The 18,341-nt window shown below is 49.2% G+C and overlaps 1 protein-coding gene across 17 annotated transcripts in view; it reads right to left on the reverse strand.

Annotated features, from left to right (window-relative positions):
- The window catches only part of mctp1a (multiple C2 domains, transmembrane 1a), a 75,700-nt gene that overhangs the window by 50,524 nt on the left and 6,835 nt on the right, over positions 1–18,341 (reverse strand). For 15 of the 17 annotated variants that reach the window (XR_003886705.1, XR_003886704.1, XR_003886706.1 and 12 more), the window contains exons 2-6: positions 7,018–7,132; positions 2,287–2,429; positions 2,090–2,169; positions 1,547–1,655; positions 476–514 (exon numbers count right to left, since the gene is read on the reverse strand). Coding sequence is in view for 12 of the 17 variants with exons in the window: in XM_029830053.1 (XP_029685913.1) it covers positions 476–514; positions 1,547–1,655; positions 2,090–2,169; positions 2,287–2,429; positions 7,018–7,132 (486 nt within the window). In the remaining 5 variants the exon portion in view is untranslated. Of the gene's footprint in view, positions 1–475; positions 515–1,546; positions 1,656–2,089; positions 2,170–2,286; positions 2,430–7,017; positions 7,133–15,789; positions 15,983–18,341 lie in introns of those variants that run through there. The other 2 variants (XM_029830059.1, XM_029830051.1) reach the window with 2 other exon arrangements.

Consider the following 18,341-nt stretch of genomic DNA (forward strand, 5'->3'; position numbering starts at 1 on the left):
AAAGCGTGTTGGTGTCGTCACATTTTCCTTTTCCTCTCTAAACTCCCCAAATCAAAGCAAATGCTCGACTTCTCTCCCGCGTCAGCTGCAACTCACGACTGATCCGAGGTGGAAGCGTCGACTCGGACGCTCAGTTTCAACGGCAACGGGCGGAACGTTGTCCTGTGACCAGCAGCACGTGACCGGATCACGGCCTCGTCCGCTGCTTTAGGCTCTAAACCCGAATGGTGCGGACACTAAGAGCCACAGTGAGAGCTGGAGCAAAAGAGGAAAAAGGTTCCAATGTCGGCATGCGAGGAGGGAAATGAGGGGGGGGGGGGGTGATGGGGGCGGATCCGTCTGTGTCCGGGACACGACCCAAGGCTGCAGGTGAGCTTCGGTCGGCAGCGGACTCAGAGTTCAGGCAAACGTTCTCTCTTCTTTTGATGTTTGGAGGGGGGTGGGGGGGTCGGGGGTGCATGCTGGTTCAGTTTACCTTACTAGATCGTTTCCAGTTCCTTCTCAAAAGCATGGTCTGTAAATGAGACAGAGCGGTTACAAAGCGCCCCCCCACTGTCGCCCAGTTAGAGCTGCAGCATGAGAGGTTAAGAGGCGTGAACGCGGGGTGTTTGCATGTTAGCCTGGGGGGGCCGATTTCCAGGGGGGGGAGAAGAGGCTTCATGCAGGGCCAAGCGTTGGATGCTCGCATGCATTCTGGCTGCAGACACACATCTGAAACATTCGGTTCCACCACCGATGAAGCTTTTAGAAACACTGAATTCCAAGCTACGCTTGCGCGTTCTGCATGAGCCCTTTGGCCAGTAGGGGGCGACAGAGAGCGGATCCAGACTCGCAACCTTGGACTGGGGTTTTCTTCACAGTTGGAGAAATTCAAAACGATGCTCAACCCAAATAGAGTTTATTTGTTCTGTCAAGTGTGGACTCTCTGAACTGCAGTGCTAAATAAGCAGCAGAATTGAGACATCAGATCAAAAGGAATAAAATATTTCCCTCCTGACTTTGCCTTGTTCCGGATCAAGCGTGCAGGGGTCCAATTAGCCAAACAAATAATTGAGTGGAAATAAATGCAACTGTGGAACACGGCGCTTGCCTGTAGAGGTCTGAGCCAACATAATTAGGGAAGAGAATCTGCTGCTCTTTGAACATGTTACTTTTCCATTGAACATATTAATTACACTTGTGTTTATGCATATTTATGTATTTGCTGAGTTGAAGAGTTTCCAGTAACCGAGGCGGACTGGAGCCAACGCATTCCAGCGGAACCCAGCGTGATCCAGCTTCTGAGGATCACTTTCCTGACTGGGAATAACACTGCCGCTGAACTTTGATGAATAAAATTAGAAAGGGAGATTATTGACATGATGTTCACACATGTTTGATTCATAGTGGGTCTCCGGGACGTTTGTGTTTGACTGATCGGATCAGACATTCATTTGTGTTCTGGTCCCGGCACATCTGTGGGGATGCACGTTTGGTGTGGAGAGGAACGTTGCTCCCAGCTAAGATACGAGTGTGTGTTCAGGATGATTTGGCATGAATTTCTTACGGCGTCGCTCATATTTTCCTTCGGCGTCAGCGTCACGGCCAATTCCAACGTGCCCAAGTCGTTTTCAGGATACTGAGGGTCCTTCAGGTCCAGCGTCACATCCAGGGTTCTACGGAGAAGCACAGAAATTATATTTCTATTCTGTGTTTGACAGGACTTAAAGCAGAATTAGTCAACGGTAACTTGATGCGTCACTCGAATGTGGAGCAGATTGATGTGAGAGCGATTTGCCTGATCAGCACTGTGTGGTGAGAGCTCATAGATAGTGGTTTGTATTTTTTACCCAAGATTATACAAGTAAACTAATCATTTCTCTATCTAAAGTAAGGCCTCCGACCCATAGAAAGGGAATAAAAAGGGTCAGCCAACATAACTCATCAGGTCTGTTCGCAGCTGCCGCTAGAGGGCGACATCACACAAGAAAATAGGAAAATATATTTAGAACTCTTTAGTCATCCATCCTCCAAAGGCAATTCACATTCAAATGCTGATATGATAAATGGAAAATTGAAATGTTATGTGTGTGGGTTTATATTGTGACACCTTTGATGTTCCAGTGACTCCAAATGAAGGTATGCTGAGCCCATGAAATCATCCTGAAGGCCAAAGTCATAGTCGAAAACCTGCGAGGACGCAGCGCAGCAGCTGTTAGCACCATGTTGGAAATTCCTACTCTAGTCTCTAAGTTGATTTAGTCAGTAAGAGAAACTTAGGAGACGTCAGGTTTGTTGTGGTAATACCTTGACATACAGGGGGTCTCTCAGGGTTTCCACCAGCAGGCTCGCCCTCTCCTCCCACACTGGGTTCAGGTTCTTATGGATGGTTCTACTCCTGAACACCTCCTTCCCTGCCACCTTAAACTTCACATACGGATCACTCGTCCCTACGAGAGAGGAGCAAAGGAACAGATGGTTAGAAGGTGCCGTGTCTCTTTTCAAGAGTCAGACTGATTGATGTGGTTTCATTTGGATTTAAATTAGACTTTAATGTTTCCACGATGAATATTTTCACATTATTGAAATCTGAAACACATTCCATCCTACAGAAAATGGGATTTTTAGCACCTATTTCAGGAAGATCCCTGTATGGATCATGCAGTTCTGGTTTTAAGAAACATTAAAAATTAAACGAGTGTTTCAAACACTCGTGCACCACCACCGTTCCACCACTAGATGGAGCCAGTGCTCCACTCTGCCCCAGCTCATCAAATAAAAACATATTTTTCATATTTGAGAATAAAATTTGCATTAGAAAGAGAAAGTGGGCTCTGAGGGAGAGTAATGGAATGGACCTTTAATGTGTGTGACCCCCTAAACCTGGGACATAACACAACTCCCTCACAGATGATCAAAGATAAAAATGAAATAAAGCTAAATTCTAATGTAAGGAAAGAGGATATTGACCATCCTACCTTCAAACGTCAACATTATTGTTATTTACAATCCTACAAAGTCCATAAACCACAGGAAAAGGTCAAATGACTTGACAATGAAAGAAAAAGACATAAATAATAATAAAAGTGAAAAACCAGGATTGAACAGATAGCGAATAAAAAGATAAAAGAAAACAATAAAATTCAGAGTGAGCGATAGATTAACATCCAAACCAAAGAAAAACAAGTGCAGGATCAGCATTAAACCACGTTTGTTGTTTGTTTGTTTGTTTGGGGAATATTGACTATGAAAAACAGCTTTATGCGTCTGTGGAGGTGGAGACCGCTGCACCAGTCCGGAGAACATGACAGAAGATATCAGAACACCAACGACCGCCGTGGCGTTCGTGTCCAGGCTGATACGCAGGACAGAACGAGCAGAGCCCCCGTCAGGGTTGGGGTGACCCCAGCGATGCCCGAGCACCAGATCCTCGGTGGCCCCCTCGATGCAACACATCCGAAATGATCCGATCATTCCTGTCTGGATCTGCATCCCGTCACGGGCAGCAGCCCAGACCGCCGCCGCCGCCGCTCGCCGCATCCTGCAGAGGCACAAAACGCTGCCAAAGAATCGCGTAGGCGCAACCAAACGGATGGTGCAGTCGGTGGGTGGCGGCTGAATTAGAGTGAGAGTGGGCGCGGGAAGGATTCAGCGAGGTACCGACCGCACGAAGAGACACCGACAGTGAGCTCCAACATCGCCCACCGCTGAGGGGGAGTGGAAGGAGGAACGGAGCCGCGCTGAATCGAAGCACTTTAGAACTTACGGGTTCAAAAAGGAATCTTGAAACCAGTGTGTGTGTGTGTGTGTGTGTGTGTGTGTGTTGGGGTCTGAAATCGATGTGTCAATCAATGATAAACTGGCACTAAAGTCCAGCTGAGGAGAGAAAAAGCCAATTTCTGCCATTGTAAAACGGAGCAGCCGATTCTGGTGGTGTGGTCGTTGGTGCCGGACAGGCTGGTCTGAGCATCTCAGAATCTGCTGATCTTCTGGGATGTCCACACACATCCATCTCTAGGGTTTACTGAGAGGTCCGAGAGAGGGAAAACAGCACCTGCTCAGCCTTTAATGACTGGCCATGAGTAGAGGAGAGGAGGAGTTCTGGCCCACTCAGCCTCTCAGAACTGCTGTAAATGAGCCACATTAGAGGGTTTCTGAGGTCAGGCCACAGCTTCAGGTCAGGACCTTGACTAAACCACAGGTGAGTTTTCAGGAAGCAGCCAAACCGCCACATTCTCCCGCCAGGATGACGCTCCTTCTCTGAAACGCCGCCACGGCCTCCAGGAGCTTCAGCTTTGGTCCACAGAGCGTCTCCCTAGAGGTCTTGGAGGTCTCGTTCCATGCAGGACCACTCCTGGGAAGCTTCACCACTGTTCCGTGTTTTCCAGGCTCTGTTTTCCAGGCTGTGTCTAACATTTATATCGGATCTGAAACATTTAAGCTGATCTAAAAGCTCCTGATGGACCTGCTCTGGATAACTGGCCTCCAGCTCCCCAACAAGCTTTAGAAACACAATTAACCCACATTTATCCCACTTTTTTACAGTCAAAAACAGCTGCTGGTGTCTCTCCAAAGTCAGGACGGCCACGCTCGCCACCACGGCCAGTAGTCGCACGCCGAGGCCGTCGCCTGTCTGATCTCTGCTCAGCTGACCGTCGGGCTGGAATCAACATCACCTCTAAACCCTCCAATAATGGGCCGAACACTCCCCCCAGCGCGCTCTGACACAGGGACGGGGGGAGAAAACAGCCAACCGAGCGCAGGAGCCACGTTAATAATAGAAATGTGGGATTAATATTAGCTGCTCATTTATGGACCTTCTTTGTCCTATCAAACGCTGAGTGGATGGTGCGGAGAACAATAGATGGTCCTCCTCCACCATCAGTCAGGAGGCTCTTATTACACTTTCATGATCAATAACTCTCTGTCTCAGTCGGGTCTCAGGCCAGACAAACGCTCCTGAATTATTAACAGGTAATAAACGAGCAGGTAATTACATTTCTACAGAGGATGGGGTGAGTTCATCTTCTATTAATAACTTGTGGTTCTTCATATTTTGGAGAAGCGAGCGTGAAGGCGTTGGCGTGCTGTGGGTAGGTGCAGCTGTGGGGGGCAGGCGTGGCGGCCGCCTGGGTAGCTCAACACCTGGGTGTCGTTAGCCTCATCATTTGCTAACCTTAACCCTTAGAGTGAGATCGGACTCCTCGTCTCTCCTCCTAACACAAACATGGAAAAAAGGATTTCAGAGCTTCAGAGCGATGAGGAGAAAGGCTTAGTGCTAAGATTTAAATCATCATGAATATGGATGATGAACCGCCTGTTGTTGAGACCTTTTAATAATATATAAGCTCAGTATGAAATCACCATTTGATTATGTCCACGGATACGGTTTATATTCATCGCAGGGCCGCGTGAGGACAGTTACATGGTTACTAGATACCAGCTTAAGTATTAAAGACACTCGGAAGACACAGGATGATAGATGTCCTAGTTTTGAGCCTGTGGACCAGCTGGAGCAGACATTAGCCCAAAGTCGGAACACTAAGAACTAAATACAGAGAAAGTTCATGATAAACAATATCCAGTATCAGAAAAACAGGCAGATTCTCCATCAGAATCAGACCACGGAGGATGTTCAGGGATGTGTGCTGGTCCGAAGGAAGTGCAGCAAAAACCAACAGCAGACTCACACCCGTTCTGGTTGTCGACGCGGGTTGTGTGTCACGGTGTGCGTCGCTGGATCATTTGTGATCCAGGGAATTATGGATGGCTGCTACTGTGGACGTTCCCAGAGAGTAATCTGCTCAAGAGAGCACCCTGGGCACGTGCACAGAGACAGGAACACCCTCCTCCGCCGCTGGACCATGACATGATTTCTGTTTTCTTTCTTTTGCAATCAAAGAAGCATAAACTCCCACAACAGTATCAGAATACTGTGTGTAAATCCCAGCAGACACAGTAGCCCACATGCTAAACGCTTCCTGAAATCTCCTTATTCCCACCAGGCCTCTGGATCGGCCGACTGGCACTTCCACACGCATGATTTAACCTTTTCAAACTAACACGGGCGTTGACATTAACCACAAATGTTGCTCTGAGTTCTGACTATCGTGCAGCTCCGCTTTACCTCTAGGGAACCTCCAAATGGTGGCGCTTATGAGGATCTATCGTCATGGTAACGGCTGTAACTGCTAATGAGTCCTCAGCATCCATCACTTTCTAAAAAATGCCAGTCTCTGCTGCGCTCCCCTCTGATAGCCTGTCAATCACAGGGTTGTCTTCAGCCATCTGGCCGGTACTTCATAGCAAGCGTGTGGGATTTTAGTGAGCAAGAGAGGGATAAGAGCTCCGAACCGTCCTGGTCTCCACTTCTATTGTCATCTGACAGGTTTTCTTTATGTCAAGACTTGCTGAGGCGGAGAGCGACATGTTATGAAGAGCATCGCGCTCTAACGCTAACGCGCGTGTTCCACTGCACCGGAACCGTGATCACTTCATAGTAATCTCGCCTCACCTCACTCTGACACTGGCGTGGGCACCGCGAGGGCGTTTATTAACCTCCGGGAGGGAGACGACCACAGCAAAGACGGTGACAGCGAGCGTGCGTCACCTGTGAGCCACTGGTGCGTCTGTTCACCTGCTGATTCATTCGCTCGTGGAGAACTTCCCTTCAGGGGAAGCAGTAACTCGAGCTCATTCTTATCGATGGAAATGAAACAGAAAACAGAAACAGAAAGTGCACAATCCTCAGAATGCACAATGGTTGGAGCGATGCACGTGAGGGCTGTGCACGTGAGGGCTGTGCACGTGAGGGCTGTGCACGTGGTCTGCAAAGGGCTCCAGCCAGCTCTGCTGGCCTGGTGTAGAAGCTCTGAAGCTCCCCTGATCCCTTCTCTTTACCTTTAGATAGAATACCCATGTGTCTCGCTAATCTGTGACTCTCACCCCTCGTCCTGCCCCCCCGGGGTGGGTGGACAGGGAAGAGGTCGAGTCTTCTCCCCCATGTTGGCTAACAGGAAGGCTAAACGGGCCACATACCTGTCCTGTCTCGGATGGCCAGGTTGTTTCCCTTCTTCAGGACAATGTCCAGCTGGTACATCGTTGGACCAGGAGGACGGACCTCTGCATTACTGGGACCAACAATGTTGATGCCCTGGAAAGACAGGAAGTTACACAGGTGAATGAAAACAGCTGTTTAACGTATCTGTGAGGACTAAGAAATGCTTCTTTAACTTCTTTGGCTTTGTTTCACCCACATAACACCAAAGAAATCCTGTTTGTTTCTCCAAGACAGTTCCTGAAATCTGCCAAAACATCATTATTTGGCTCATCTGTGGAAATCCTGACCTCAGCGTTGTGTTTTCCAACGTTAATAACTACTAATATATTATCAATCGAACTCCTCTGATTAATTACACTGATTAATATTCTTCCTATCGGTACCCAACCTCAACATTTAGCCAGACTCCACGGACACCACGGAATAATGTGAACGAAATTACGTTTGCCTGAACCAACTGGAAAAAAAAAACTCTTATGAAGTAAAACTCCATATTAGAAACATGAAATATTGATGTAAAGGGTTGCTTAATAAAGATATTCAGCCTAGGGTTAGACCAGTGTGTGTGTGTGTGTGTGTGTGTGTGTGTGTGTGTGTGTGTGGTGGTATAAGATACACAGATTTTTCTCCAAATACGCTACAACAACATTTCCGAAATGGTTACAAGAGCGGAGTAATAATACTCCATCTACATCAGGATCATCCAGAGTTAAAAATAAGCCTTCGTTCTTCAGGGGCCCCATGGGCACGAGCCTCCGGCCCCACGGGCACAAGCCTCCGGCCCCTCCGGCCCCACGGGCACGAGCCTCCGGCCCCTCGGGCACAAGCCTCCGGCCCCTCTGGCCCCACGGGCACAAGCCTCCGGCCCCTCTGGCCCCACGGGCACAAGTCTCCGGCCCCTCCGGCCCCACGGGCACAAGCCTCCGGCCCCTCGGGCACAAGCCTCCGGCCCCTCTGGCCCCACGGGCACAAGCCTCCGGCCCCTCTGGCCCCACGGGCACAAGCCTCCGGCCCCTCCGGCCCCACGGGCACGAGCCTCCGGCCCCTCGGGAACGAGCCTCTGGCCCCTCCGGCCCCACGGGCACGAGCCTCCGGCCCCACGGGCGCGAGCCTCCGGCCCCTCAAGCACGAGCCTCCGGCCCCACGGGCACGAGCCTCCGGCCCCTCCGGCCCCACGGGCACGAGCCTCCGGCCCCACAAGCACGAGCCTCCGGGCCCTCGGGCCCCTTCACGATGCTCTCTTGCTCATGTTGTACATGTAGTCTGATAAATAATAAGCAGACATGCAGCCTCCTCCCGACACTTTCAGAAGCACTTCCATGGCAGCGTTGGGGGGTCGGGGGGGCTTTAGCAGCTTTCTCTCTGCGTTTCACTCTTCCCATCCAACCACTCACATTCCCCTCTCCCTTAGATAACACATGGGCACTCTTGACAACTTTTCCAGCTTCTAGGAATAACAAGACAGACATAAATCCTGGTCCCTGGTTCTGATGGGAATAAATCAAATTTACAGGCGAGAAGAGAAGAGGAGCAAAGATGCTCAGAGAAATAAAAACTGGCCTTTAAATGAAGAATACAGATCATCACATCCCAGCCGATCATTTACGCACGCCCACACACACACACACACACACACATACAGTTTCAGTTGTCTTTATGTGCCTCACTCAGCAGCTGTGGGCTACAAAACCTGCAGTAAAACGTGTGAAATGGAAAGAAAAACAGAGAATAAAAATGTTTGTCCAGAAAAAATGTGACCTAAAGCTCAGGCACCAAATTTCACCAACACAACAGGATGAAACAGGACAGACAGACAGGCAGACAGACAGACAGACAGACAGACAGGCAGACAGACAGACAGGCAGACAGACAGGCAGGCAGACAGACAGGCAGGCAGACAGACAGACAGGCAGACAGACAGACAGGCAGACAGCTGAATGTGTTCATGCTAAAAACCAGCATCATAATTTCCATTTGCAATCACTGAATGAGCAGCAGGTACCTGATGACCAGGACGGTCCGAGGAGGAGGAGCTAAAAGTTAAGTGAGCTTTATGTTGCCTATTAAAAAACTTTATTTGGTCTCGATGGATTAACAGTGATGATTGAGCTCGGTGAAAGACATCAATGTTAAACGGTGTGGATGGCGGCCGCCTCGCTCCTGGCTCGACTCTCCTGGCTCGAAGGTGCCGTGAATCACAGTCCCGGATTTTTGGGTTTACCCAACAAAAGCTATCAAACAATTTCAAATGTGCAAATATGAGTCGCTGTTAAGAGAAAACCGGCAGAACAGCTGCGCTCTTAATGGGTCCCTCACACGCTGCCTCCTCATTAAGGACGCGTCAGTAATGAGCATCCATCAGCCATCAGACAGGACACACACACGACACACACACTAAACAAGCTTTGCTACGAGAGCGCAGCATCACTGTTGCTGTAGCAGTTTAGAACTGTGATAGAAGCTTCTATCATCTAAGAGCTGCTTGAATAAGGAACTTCTAGCAGCACAGCAGCAAAGAAAGTTCCCTTTATACAATGTGGGGGGGGCTTTGAGTCCAGAGGGTCCACAACACTCTGCATGAAAAGTGCTTCAGCTTCAGCATTTTGCATAAAACCTTTCTCCTTAAATCCCCACGGAATCTGGTCCAATCCCAGTCGATAGCAGCTTCTTTTTCCATTAGGTAAATATGACCGCGATGGAACGAACGGGCTTCGCAGAGCAATTATTGACGGCACCCTTGGACCCTTTCATTGGCTCTGCAGGTCAGCCGGCATCTAAATGTGCTCTGAACGGGGGGGAGAGGTGATTCCTGGTCAATAAACGAGGTAAGATAATGTATCACACATCCCAAAAGCTGAAAATAAATAGTCAATAGAACGTTCCACCCCAGGAGAGCTCAGACTGACCCGTTTCATGTTATCTGCTGCCTGAAGGATGCCTGAGCACGTTGTGTTCTGAGGAAGCTTAGTCGAGAAGTTGCTATAATGAATTTTAGAAAGAATTTAACAAACCACAACATTAAACTACAATTCCTGCAACTGGTCAGGACGAAGGAGCTGATTTCAGGACTGAGGGGATGAGCAGCAGCTCCAGAACAAACGAGTGAACCGCGATTATGTTGTTAATGAGCTGATCATGTTTCCAGGGAAGGAACGCAGCCTCCGGCGGGATCCGACCCGTCTCTGAGAGGGACGGCAGGTCATTTCCAGGCTCGGCACCGGCCTCCACACATCCCTGGGATCCGACCCGTCTCTGAGAGGGACGGCAGGTCATTTCCAGGCTCGGCACCGGCCTCCACACATCCCTGGGATCCGACCCGTCTCTGAGAGGGACGGCAGGTCATTTCCAGGCTCGGCACCGGCCTCCACACATCCCTGGGATCCGACCCGTCTCTGAGAGGGACGGCAGGTCATTTCCAGGCTCGGCACCGGCCTCCACACATCCCTGGGATCCGACCCGTCTCTGAGAGGGACGGCAGGTCATTTCCAGGCTCGGCACCGGCCTCCACACATCCCTGGGATCCGACCCGTCTCTGAGAGGGACGGCAGGTCATTTCCAGGCTCGGCACCGGCCTCCACACATCCCTGGGATCCGACCCGTCTCTGAGAGGGACGGCAGGTCATTTCCAGGCTCGGCACCGGCCTCCACACATCCCTGGGATCCGACCCGTCTCTGAGAGGGACGGCAGGTCATTTCCAGGCTCGGCACCGGCCTCCACACATCCCTGCTGCCGTATAGTTGGGTGTTATTGCACGGACACGTTCCCAGAGTTTAGGACTCTTTGTAAGGCTCATTTTTCTTCATCCTTCCGCTTTAATCGCTCTCCTGTGACGGCCATCTTCGGGATCGGAACCACCTGTGAGGAACGGGAGCCCAAACTCACAGCAAATACAAGAAAAATAGAGGAACAACCACAAAAGTGATTTAAATGGACCCGTCGTCCTTGTAGAGATCGGATCCACAGAAAACAAGCGAAATGCTCCCACGGTAACCGCGGTAACAATAAGACCAGCATATGGGCGTCACTGTCAGCTTTGCACTCTGTCCAACATCCTTCCAGACAACACCTGTTTTCCTGCTCCTCCGCTTTCACATAAAAAGGCTCCAAACGTCTCCGACACATCGTTAAATGAACCAGACCAACGGAACCAGGGATGTTCCTACTCTATTTGTTTCTTGCAGTTTTTACCCCACAACACTGTCAAAACAAAGCATAAATCTCTATTACTGCACCCCTTACCCAGGAACACAGTGATTTTTCATGGGGAAAATAATGAGAATGTGTTTCTTCTGAACCAACACGATCTCAACCAATACTATAAAGAGTGATGATGCAGAGGTGCTGAGGGTCCAGGGCTGTGGAGGTCCACCTAAATCCATCCCAGCCTAAACCTTCAACAAGGCTCCTACATTTAAACAAAAGTCAGCATTTTGATTGGTCGCAGAATTGTTAAACGTTCCTATTAAGAGGGCAACGCCGCTTAGAAAAAGGGGCGGTGCCAGCTGCGTTCTCCCTAACGCCGCTTAGAAAAAGGGGCGGTGCCAGCTGCGTTCTCCCTAGCGCCACGTTACGACTGTATGCTGTAGTTGTTTCCAGAAAAGAGCCGATAGTTTCCTCTCCGCTGCGCAGCAACAGAACTGTAATGTCCTGAAGAACCATTCAGTCTTCTAATTCAGCATCATCTCCAGTATCTCATGAAACCAACAGACCATTCATCCCTTCACCTCTCCTACAGGTGGGCAATGAGTGGAGAAAAAGTGGAGGGTAATTGAGGGAGAAGAAACACACTCTTTTGTTATGTACCTGCAGTGCTGCCAGCAGTTGGATGATGTGATGTATTAAACTAGAAGCATAATGATTTAATATAATATGATGGAATCTTGCAGCTGGGATCAGCTCCAACCCTCCCGAGACCCGTCAGGAGATAAAGGGATGCGTGGCTAGATGAGGGTTTGTTGTAAAATTGCTTAGTAATTGCGATCCCTGTCAATGTATACGCTCATTTATTTACTGAATATTTCTATACCAATCAAATACCACAAACAGCAGAGGCTCTAAACTCGTGTTGCAGGATACTGTGCACGGTCCCCTTCACCAACAACATTGCACAATAAATGAGACAACATTGCACAATAAACCAGGAGAACGAGCCTCCAAACTCAGGAATGTACAGTTCTTGTACAAACTCACAGAAAGAGGCTTTTTCTGCTACGTGATAGCCTCTCTCACGCAGCCCTAAAAGACAATTTACTGGATCTGAATGTGGGGAATGAGACGGTCCTCGGCTCAGGCCCGGAAAAATGAAATTACCCAATCCTGGATCGGATAACGAGCCGCTCTCCTCCTCCTCAGGATTCTGTAATGTGGATACAGTAAGTATCATTTGACACAACACAGAGCTGGGGCAAAGGTCAGGCAATAGGGAGCCAACAGCCACTTGGCAGGATAATGAGGCTCCTGCGAGAGCTCCCTTTTGAATAATAGTGCTCGGTGGGGGGGAAAGGGCCTGATTCGTTTTCTCACACGCTGCTGCATCACAGATGATGACAGGCTCATATTGGGGAACCGAGTCTCACGCCTCTGTTGGTAACAGTCGCTGCTTCCTCTGAGAGACTCTCCGTCTCCTCTCTAATGTCCCGGTGATCAACAACCCCAAAACTGCTGCATCACAACTGTTCATTATTCCAGAAGAGAAACGCAGGCCGACAAAACCGCCCTTTCATTTGTCTCGTTAGACAATTAAGTAAAGAATAGAGGAAGTCATTATAAAACTGAAAGGGTGATCATGGTGGAAGTTAAAGGATTCCCCAAGTGACCTTCACCCCCCCAAAGGTTATTGAGTGACTGGCTGTTATAGTTCCCAATGAGCATCCATCCCTGACCATAATCAATAACTCTTCACACAACCGTGGAATGAAATTGCATCTTTGTAGGAGAAGAATGAATGAATGTCCACAGGGTTGTAATGAATTAAACCAAAGCTCCTCCCGTCTTGTCCTGGAACTGCCAAACATTAATCTCTTTTTTAACAAGAAGCGGGCAAACAGCCTGGCAGGCAGGAGCCCCGGGGTGTCAAGGACGAGGGTGGGTGGGTTTAGGTCAGACAGCGCTGACCCCCCGCTGTGACCCGGCCGTGCTGGACGCTCCCTCCCAGTCTCACCAGTGGCAGAGCAGAGCTGCACCGTTTGTCTCACTTCTGTTTAATGAAAGTAACAAGAAAAAGTGAGAAACAGGATCTGTTTAACCACATCCTCATCTAAAGCCATTTCCTTTAACTGAACACCTTAAAGAAAGTGGATTTTGAACTTCCTACCTAGTTCATCCACGAGGATGAAAATCACCTGCTACTGTAATGAAAGTTAATGTTAAAGGTAACGAGGCCTAATGAGTCCCTTTAAAATTAAAACAATTAATCACAGTAATGACTTTTTTTTTCTCACAGTTGGTGGCATCAGTCCTGAAAATTAATGGATCCTCACAATATATGTAAAGATATATCAGTAAAGGCACGCAGGGGCTCTTACTTCACCTTTACCATCATTCGATAACCAAAAGGATGTGAAAGCAGTTGAAACGAGAGAAAGGGGAGAACAGAACGAAGCGAGAAGCTTCGGCGTGGGGAGGATGGAGACGAGACCGAGACGTTGGTGGGGGAGAAAATCCAGCAACTTAATTAAGACCTTCCAGAAACACTCTCACAGCAAACATGTCGGCGTCCCGCGGAGCTTCAGCGGGTTTCTCGACCCTTCGTGTCATCACCGAACCTGGTGCCAAACAAGCATCGCTGATTTAAAGGAGAAACAAGCTGGTTCCAACCGGTTTCTGACGGGCATCCACCTCAGCTTCAGAGTCACACAGCATCATGAAATCTGCAGCAACAATTCCGCGTCTGCGTGAGTGTTTTCTCAGCAGACGTCAGTCCTGAAGTGCGCTGGTGTGTGTTGGGGCCTCCGATGAGCCATTTCAAGCCCTGCTGAAATGAGCCACGCAGGCGGTCGTCGTATTTTTGTCTTCTAAACTCCGCACCTTCTCTCACATCCTAATGAGTCACCAGGGAGATTCTTGCCATCGTTTTTCTAACTTCTCCCCATTTGACAATTTTCCCAGCGTGACGTTTCCCTGTTTGGGCTGCGGAGGCAGCGGGATGTCTGGCGTGATGAGACTGACTCTGTGTGGCGTGGATTCTTATCAGGATGGTCCCCGTGAGAACGCCCCCTTCTATCTGAGTCAGGCCAGATTATAGATCGGCGCAGTCTTCTCGGATATCGCGCTCAGCTAAACACAGCGTTGCTCTCACACCTCACACCTCGTCACACGAGTGAAAAACGTTTGGTTTTCCTTCCGTTGGAACCAGTGACCCGTGTCTCCTTCAGAATACCTACTGCGTCGGTGCCAGATGTGGCTGGTGCTGAAGGTGCTCGAGCTTTAAACAGACCGATTCTGAACTTCTGTAGAGAAGAAAAGCATAACAACACAAAACAGCGGGGGGCAAATTCAGTAATAATTATGAAAGATTTAAGCCTTTTGCCTCCAGCTCAACACATATCAGGAAGTCTGACTATGTTTAGCCACTTTTGACTTTATTATTTGGTTCGTCCACCTTTTGCTGATTACAGCAGCACATCTCACTGACATAGACGGTCCAAATGACCAATTTAGGATTATTCTAATCATTTCAACCACTGTTGCTAGTAAGAGTTTACAGGACTCACTAGACACAGTAGAGTGTAAAATAAATTATTAGGGCCCAGAAAATATCATCCGGAAGCCTGCATCAAAGTAACTTGTATTCAGAATGTCTATTCTGAGGGTCTGATTCCATCCTAAAAGGTGGAGAAAGTGTCAGAATGAAGCACATCTGTTGCTGTGGCCAAGATAAACCAAAGCTTTCATGATCACACCACCAGCCTCATCATCCCTCTTTATTATTTCTTTAAGGGGGAAAAGTGGTTCACTATTAGGTGAGGGCTCTTCCGAGTAAATGATAGAAAAATGGTCGACAATCACCCTCAAACAGCCCCGGGGCGCCTGTGCGATGAGAAGCGCACCACTCCTCCGGCATCCCCCACTAGTTCCTCTGTTTCTGCTCAATCTTCCCTCCCTCTCTTCCCTGCTCCCTTCTTCGATCCTCCTCGCCTCCCCTTTCATCCCTTCTCCGCCGGTTGTGCTCCCTTTTCCGAGCCCATCCAGCATCGACCTCTTAAATGGGAATTTAGGGCACCTATTGCAGAGGTGGATGGAAGCGTCGTGACAGGTGTTGGGGTGAGGGAGCTATATGCACCACGTCTCATCTGCATCTGTTTGCTGCCCTTTTCCAGGCGGAGATACACGATCTGTCTCCCGCGTCGCTCCATCCCTTTGATGCTCCTGCCTGTGCCGTCTCCTTCCCTCTGGGTTTCCCACCCCCTCCATTGTTCTTTCTGCATCCACAGGACTGACAAACAGTCCCATCACATGTCACACAGGCAGCTCGGGTTCCACTCTGTTGGAAACTGGACACGACACACCTATGGCGCCTCCACCCCACGTCCACGACCACACGCACAAGTTTGAAAAAACCCTCATATGAAAGCGTGCATGCATGCAAGCGCAAGTGTATGGAAATACAGTAGGAAAATTCTTTTCATGCAAATGTGAACACGTGCTAGAGTAAAAAAGCAAACACGGATACTCAAAACAGCATTTTCGTGTGTGTGTGTGTGTGTGTGTGTGTGTGTGTGTGTGTGTGTAGAGGTGAGTGTATACCTACAGTAAGGCTTCGTCCCGCAGCTGAGAGAGGCAGCGCGAACATAAAGACCCCGAACACGTCCCACTGTACTGCTGCTGGTGCTGCTGCTGCTGCTGCTGCTGCTGCTGACTTACCCTCTTATATGAGACGCACACACACACACACACACACACTGCCTCACGTTGCTCACACAAACACACATCGACACACACACACACCAAGAACAGCTGTAAGGTTATGGTCGCAAGCCCTGCGAGCCGCCACTTGCTCTTATGCCTCCACACACCTCCCTGCCTCTCTCTCTGCCTCGCTTGCATCACGTCAACTGACAGATAATGAAATGTTTGGAACAAAAACGGGGTTAGAAGTCCCCAACAGTCCCAGCTGCTTAGCCACTGTTAAGCCAATGAGTGAGCTGTTTCTACCCTGCTAATCCTCCCAGACGGACATTTGGACCCTAGGTAAAACAGGTTAAAAGACCCTGAGGGAAAGAAGAGGAAGTAAAAAGCAGTTAAAAAACTGAAGTGAATTAACACAGAGAGGAAATAATATGAGGAAAACGGAGGTAATAATGTGATTATATAACCAACGTGAGCGCAGGCTATGGAAGGACTGGACAGAGTTATCCTAACTCTAAATAAACTGTAACAGCCATTACATTAATTACTGTCACTTCTTTCTGCAAGACAAATATTTTTTCTGACCAAGTTTACTCCAGTTAAAGATGCTCTCTGTTTTAGTGAAATTACCGCTCACTGCTAATTCATAAATGATGCCAGACAGTTTGTGAGCAGAATTACTCAGGCACGGACGGGCAATGAACCAACAGGAAGCCATTTAATTTTGGTTGCATTGCTGTGCTGCTACAATGCCATGAGGCATCTATAAAATGTGCTATCTTGGAAGATCCTGGGGGGGTGTAAAGCCAAGCACAGAAGTTGAAATTCTACCACAGCATAGACGAGTAATAACTAAAGTGGTGGGAGAAAGAGGCAGAAGAGAGAAACAGGAAGCATCATATGGGGGATCCAGTATGTTGGCAGCCAGAGCAGAGGGTGGAACAACAGAGCAGCCAGATAAAGGCTCTCATGGAGAGCACAGGGGAGCTAATGCAATATATATCCTGCTATTTTTGATCTTTTTTGCTTCCGTAGTGGTGTAACAGGCTATGCCAGAGTAAGCTTTACAGCTGCAGGGAAGTACCTGCTTTCTGTCTCCCTCAAAGCAAATGTCAGACGTGAATGTAGCTCATCATCACCCAAATCTACATTATTCAGAAAAGATACAACTTAAGATCAAGCAAATCCCATTTCATGCTCGTGGTAACACCCAAATACTTCAGGTTTGCAAACAAAGGAAATAAACTGGGAAGAGTCCATCATGGAAGACATGTAACGCGTCCTGTATCACAGAAAGATGCCTGAATGCCCCATGTTGCCAAGTCTGCCCCACCAAACCCTGGGAGGAGCACCATCTGCCAGAACTCCCCACACACTGCAGAGCATATGCACACACCCACATATCATAGCTTCAGTATAAATACAGTCATTCATTTTAGCTACATATATCACGATATCAGTGACAGTGCAGTCGTGATGGGGGCTGCAGCAATATAACCGCATAACATCATTTGATTGGCAGAGCAGCGTTTTGATTGGAGGGAACGAGGTAGATGCTTTATCTGTGCCAGGAACAGCATGCTGGACTCAGCCAAGAGGCAGACAGATGGGCAGGGCTGCTCAGGGAGCAGACGGCGGCCAGCCGGGGACACCGGGGCTCACGTTCGTATCAGCGGTGGCTCGTATACGCCCTAAAGAGGGCGCGCAGCATTTTCTGCAGAGCCGAAATCAATAATTAATCAGACAAATACAAAAGCTACGGTGTGAGCCGGCATACAGTTCTAGCTGTTGAGGGTGGACGCGCAGGCCTCCCCGCTGTCCTGACGCCGCCGCTTTCTCCCCGTCGGCGCCGCTTTGGCAGATCAAAACACGGCAGAGATAACTGAAACCCTTCGGTGGCGTTCAAAGCACCCCGGCGGCCCCGGTGACATTCAGCCGAGCGGACACGTGCTGTGCGTCGGGTCAGGACCGCCTCGCTGCGCCCGGATCTATACACGATCCTCTTCATGTGTCTGGCTCTCGTCACTCGCTGGTTTGCCAGTTCAACTGCTGGCGCCACCCTGATGCCAACCGACCCCCACCAACGCCACGGCTGAAGGCGGCGGGGGCCCGCTCGCATTCACCAGCTCAAAGCCAAAGGTGGCGACACATTAAGAGACATCGAGTCAAAGTCTGGGAAATGAAGGCTGAAGCTTAAATGATTGGAAAAACTGAACCGGATCACCTGCAGTCGTCTGGTCCACTCAGAACCTGCCATTATGCCAGTGCGGTGGTGCCTTCAAGCAATGGGTCAGCAGGCTAAATCCATCTGGGTAGCCAGTAGATCAAAAGGATCTTCTATTATTGGCTGTCGTGTCCCCTGAGTATAAAGGCATGCCGGCTCACAACTCTGTTTGTGTTGTTTGTGGATGCAACCGGCCAGTAAATTACTTCTTCCTTTTAGAATCCTGGCAC

Source organism: Takifugu rubripes, chromosome 21 (genome assembly GCF_901000725.2).
Source record: "Takifugu rubripes chromosome 21, fTakRub1.2, whole genome shotgun sequence".
NCBI classification, from domain to species: Eukaryota; Metazoa; Chordata; class Actinopteri; order Tetraodontiformes; family Tetraodontidae; genus Takifugu; species Takifugu rubripes.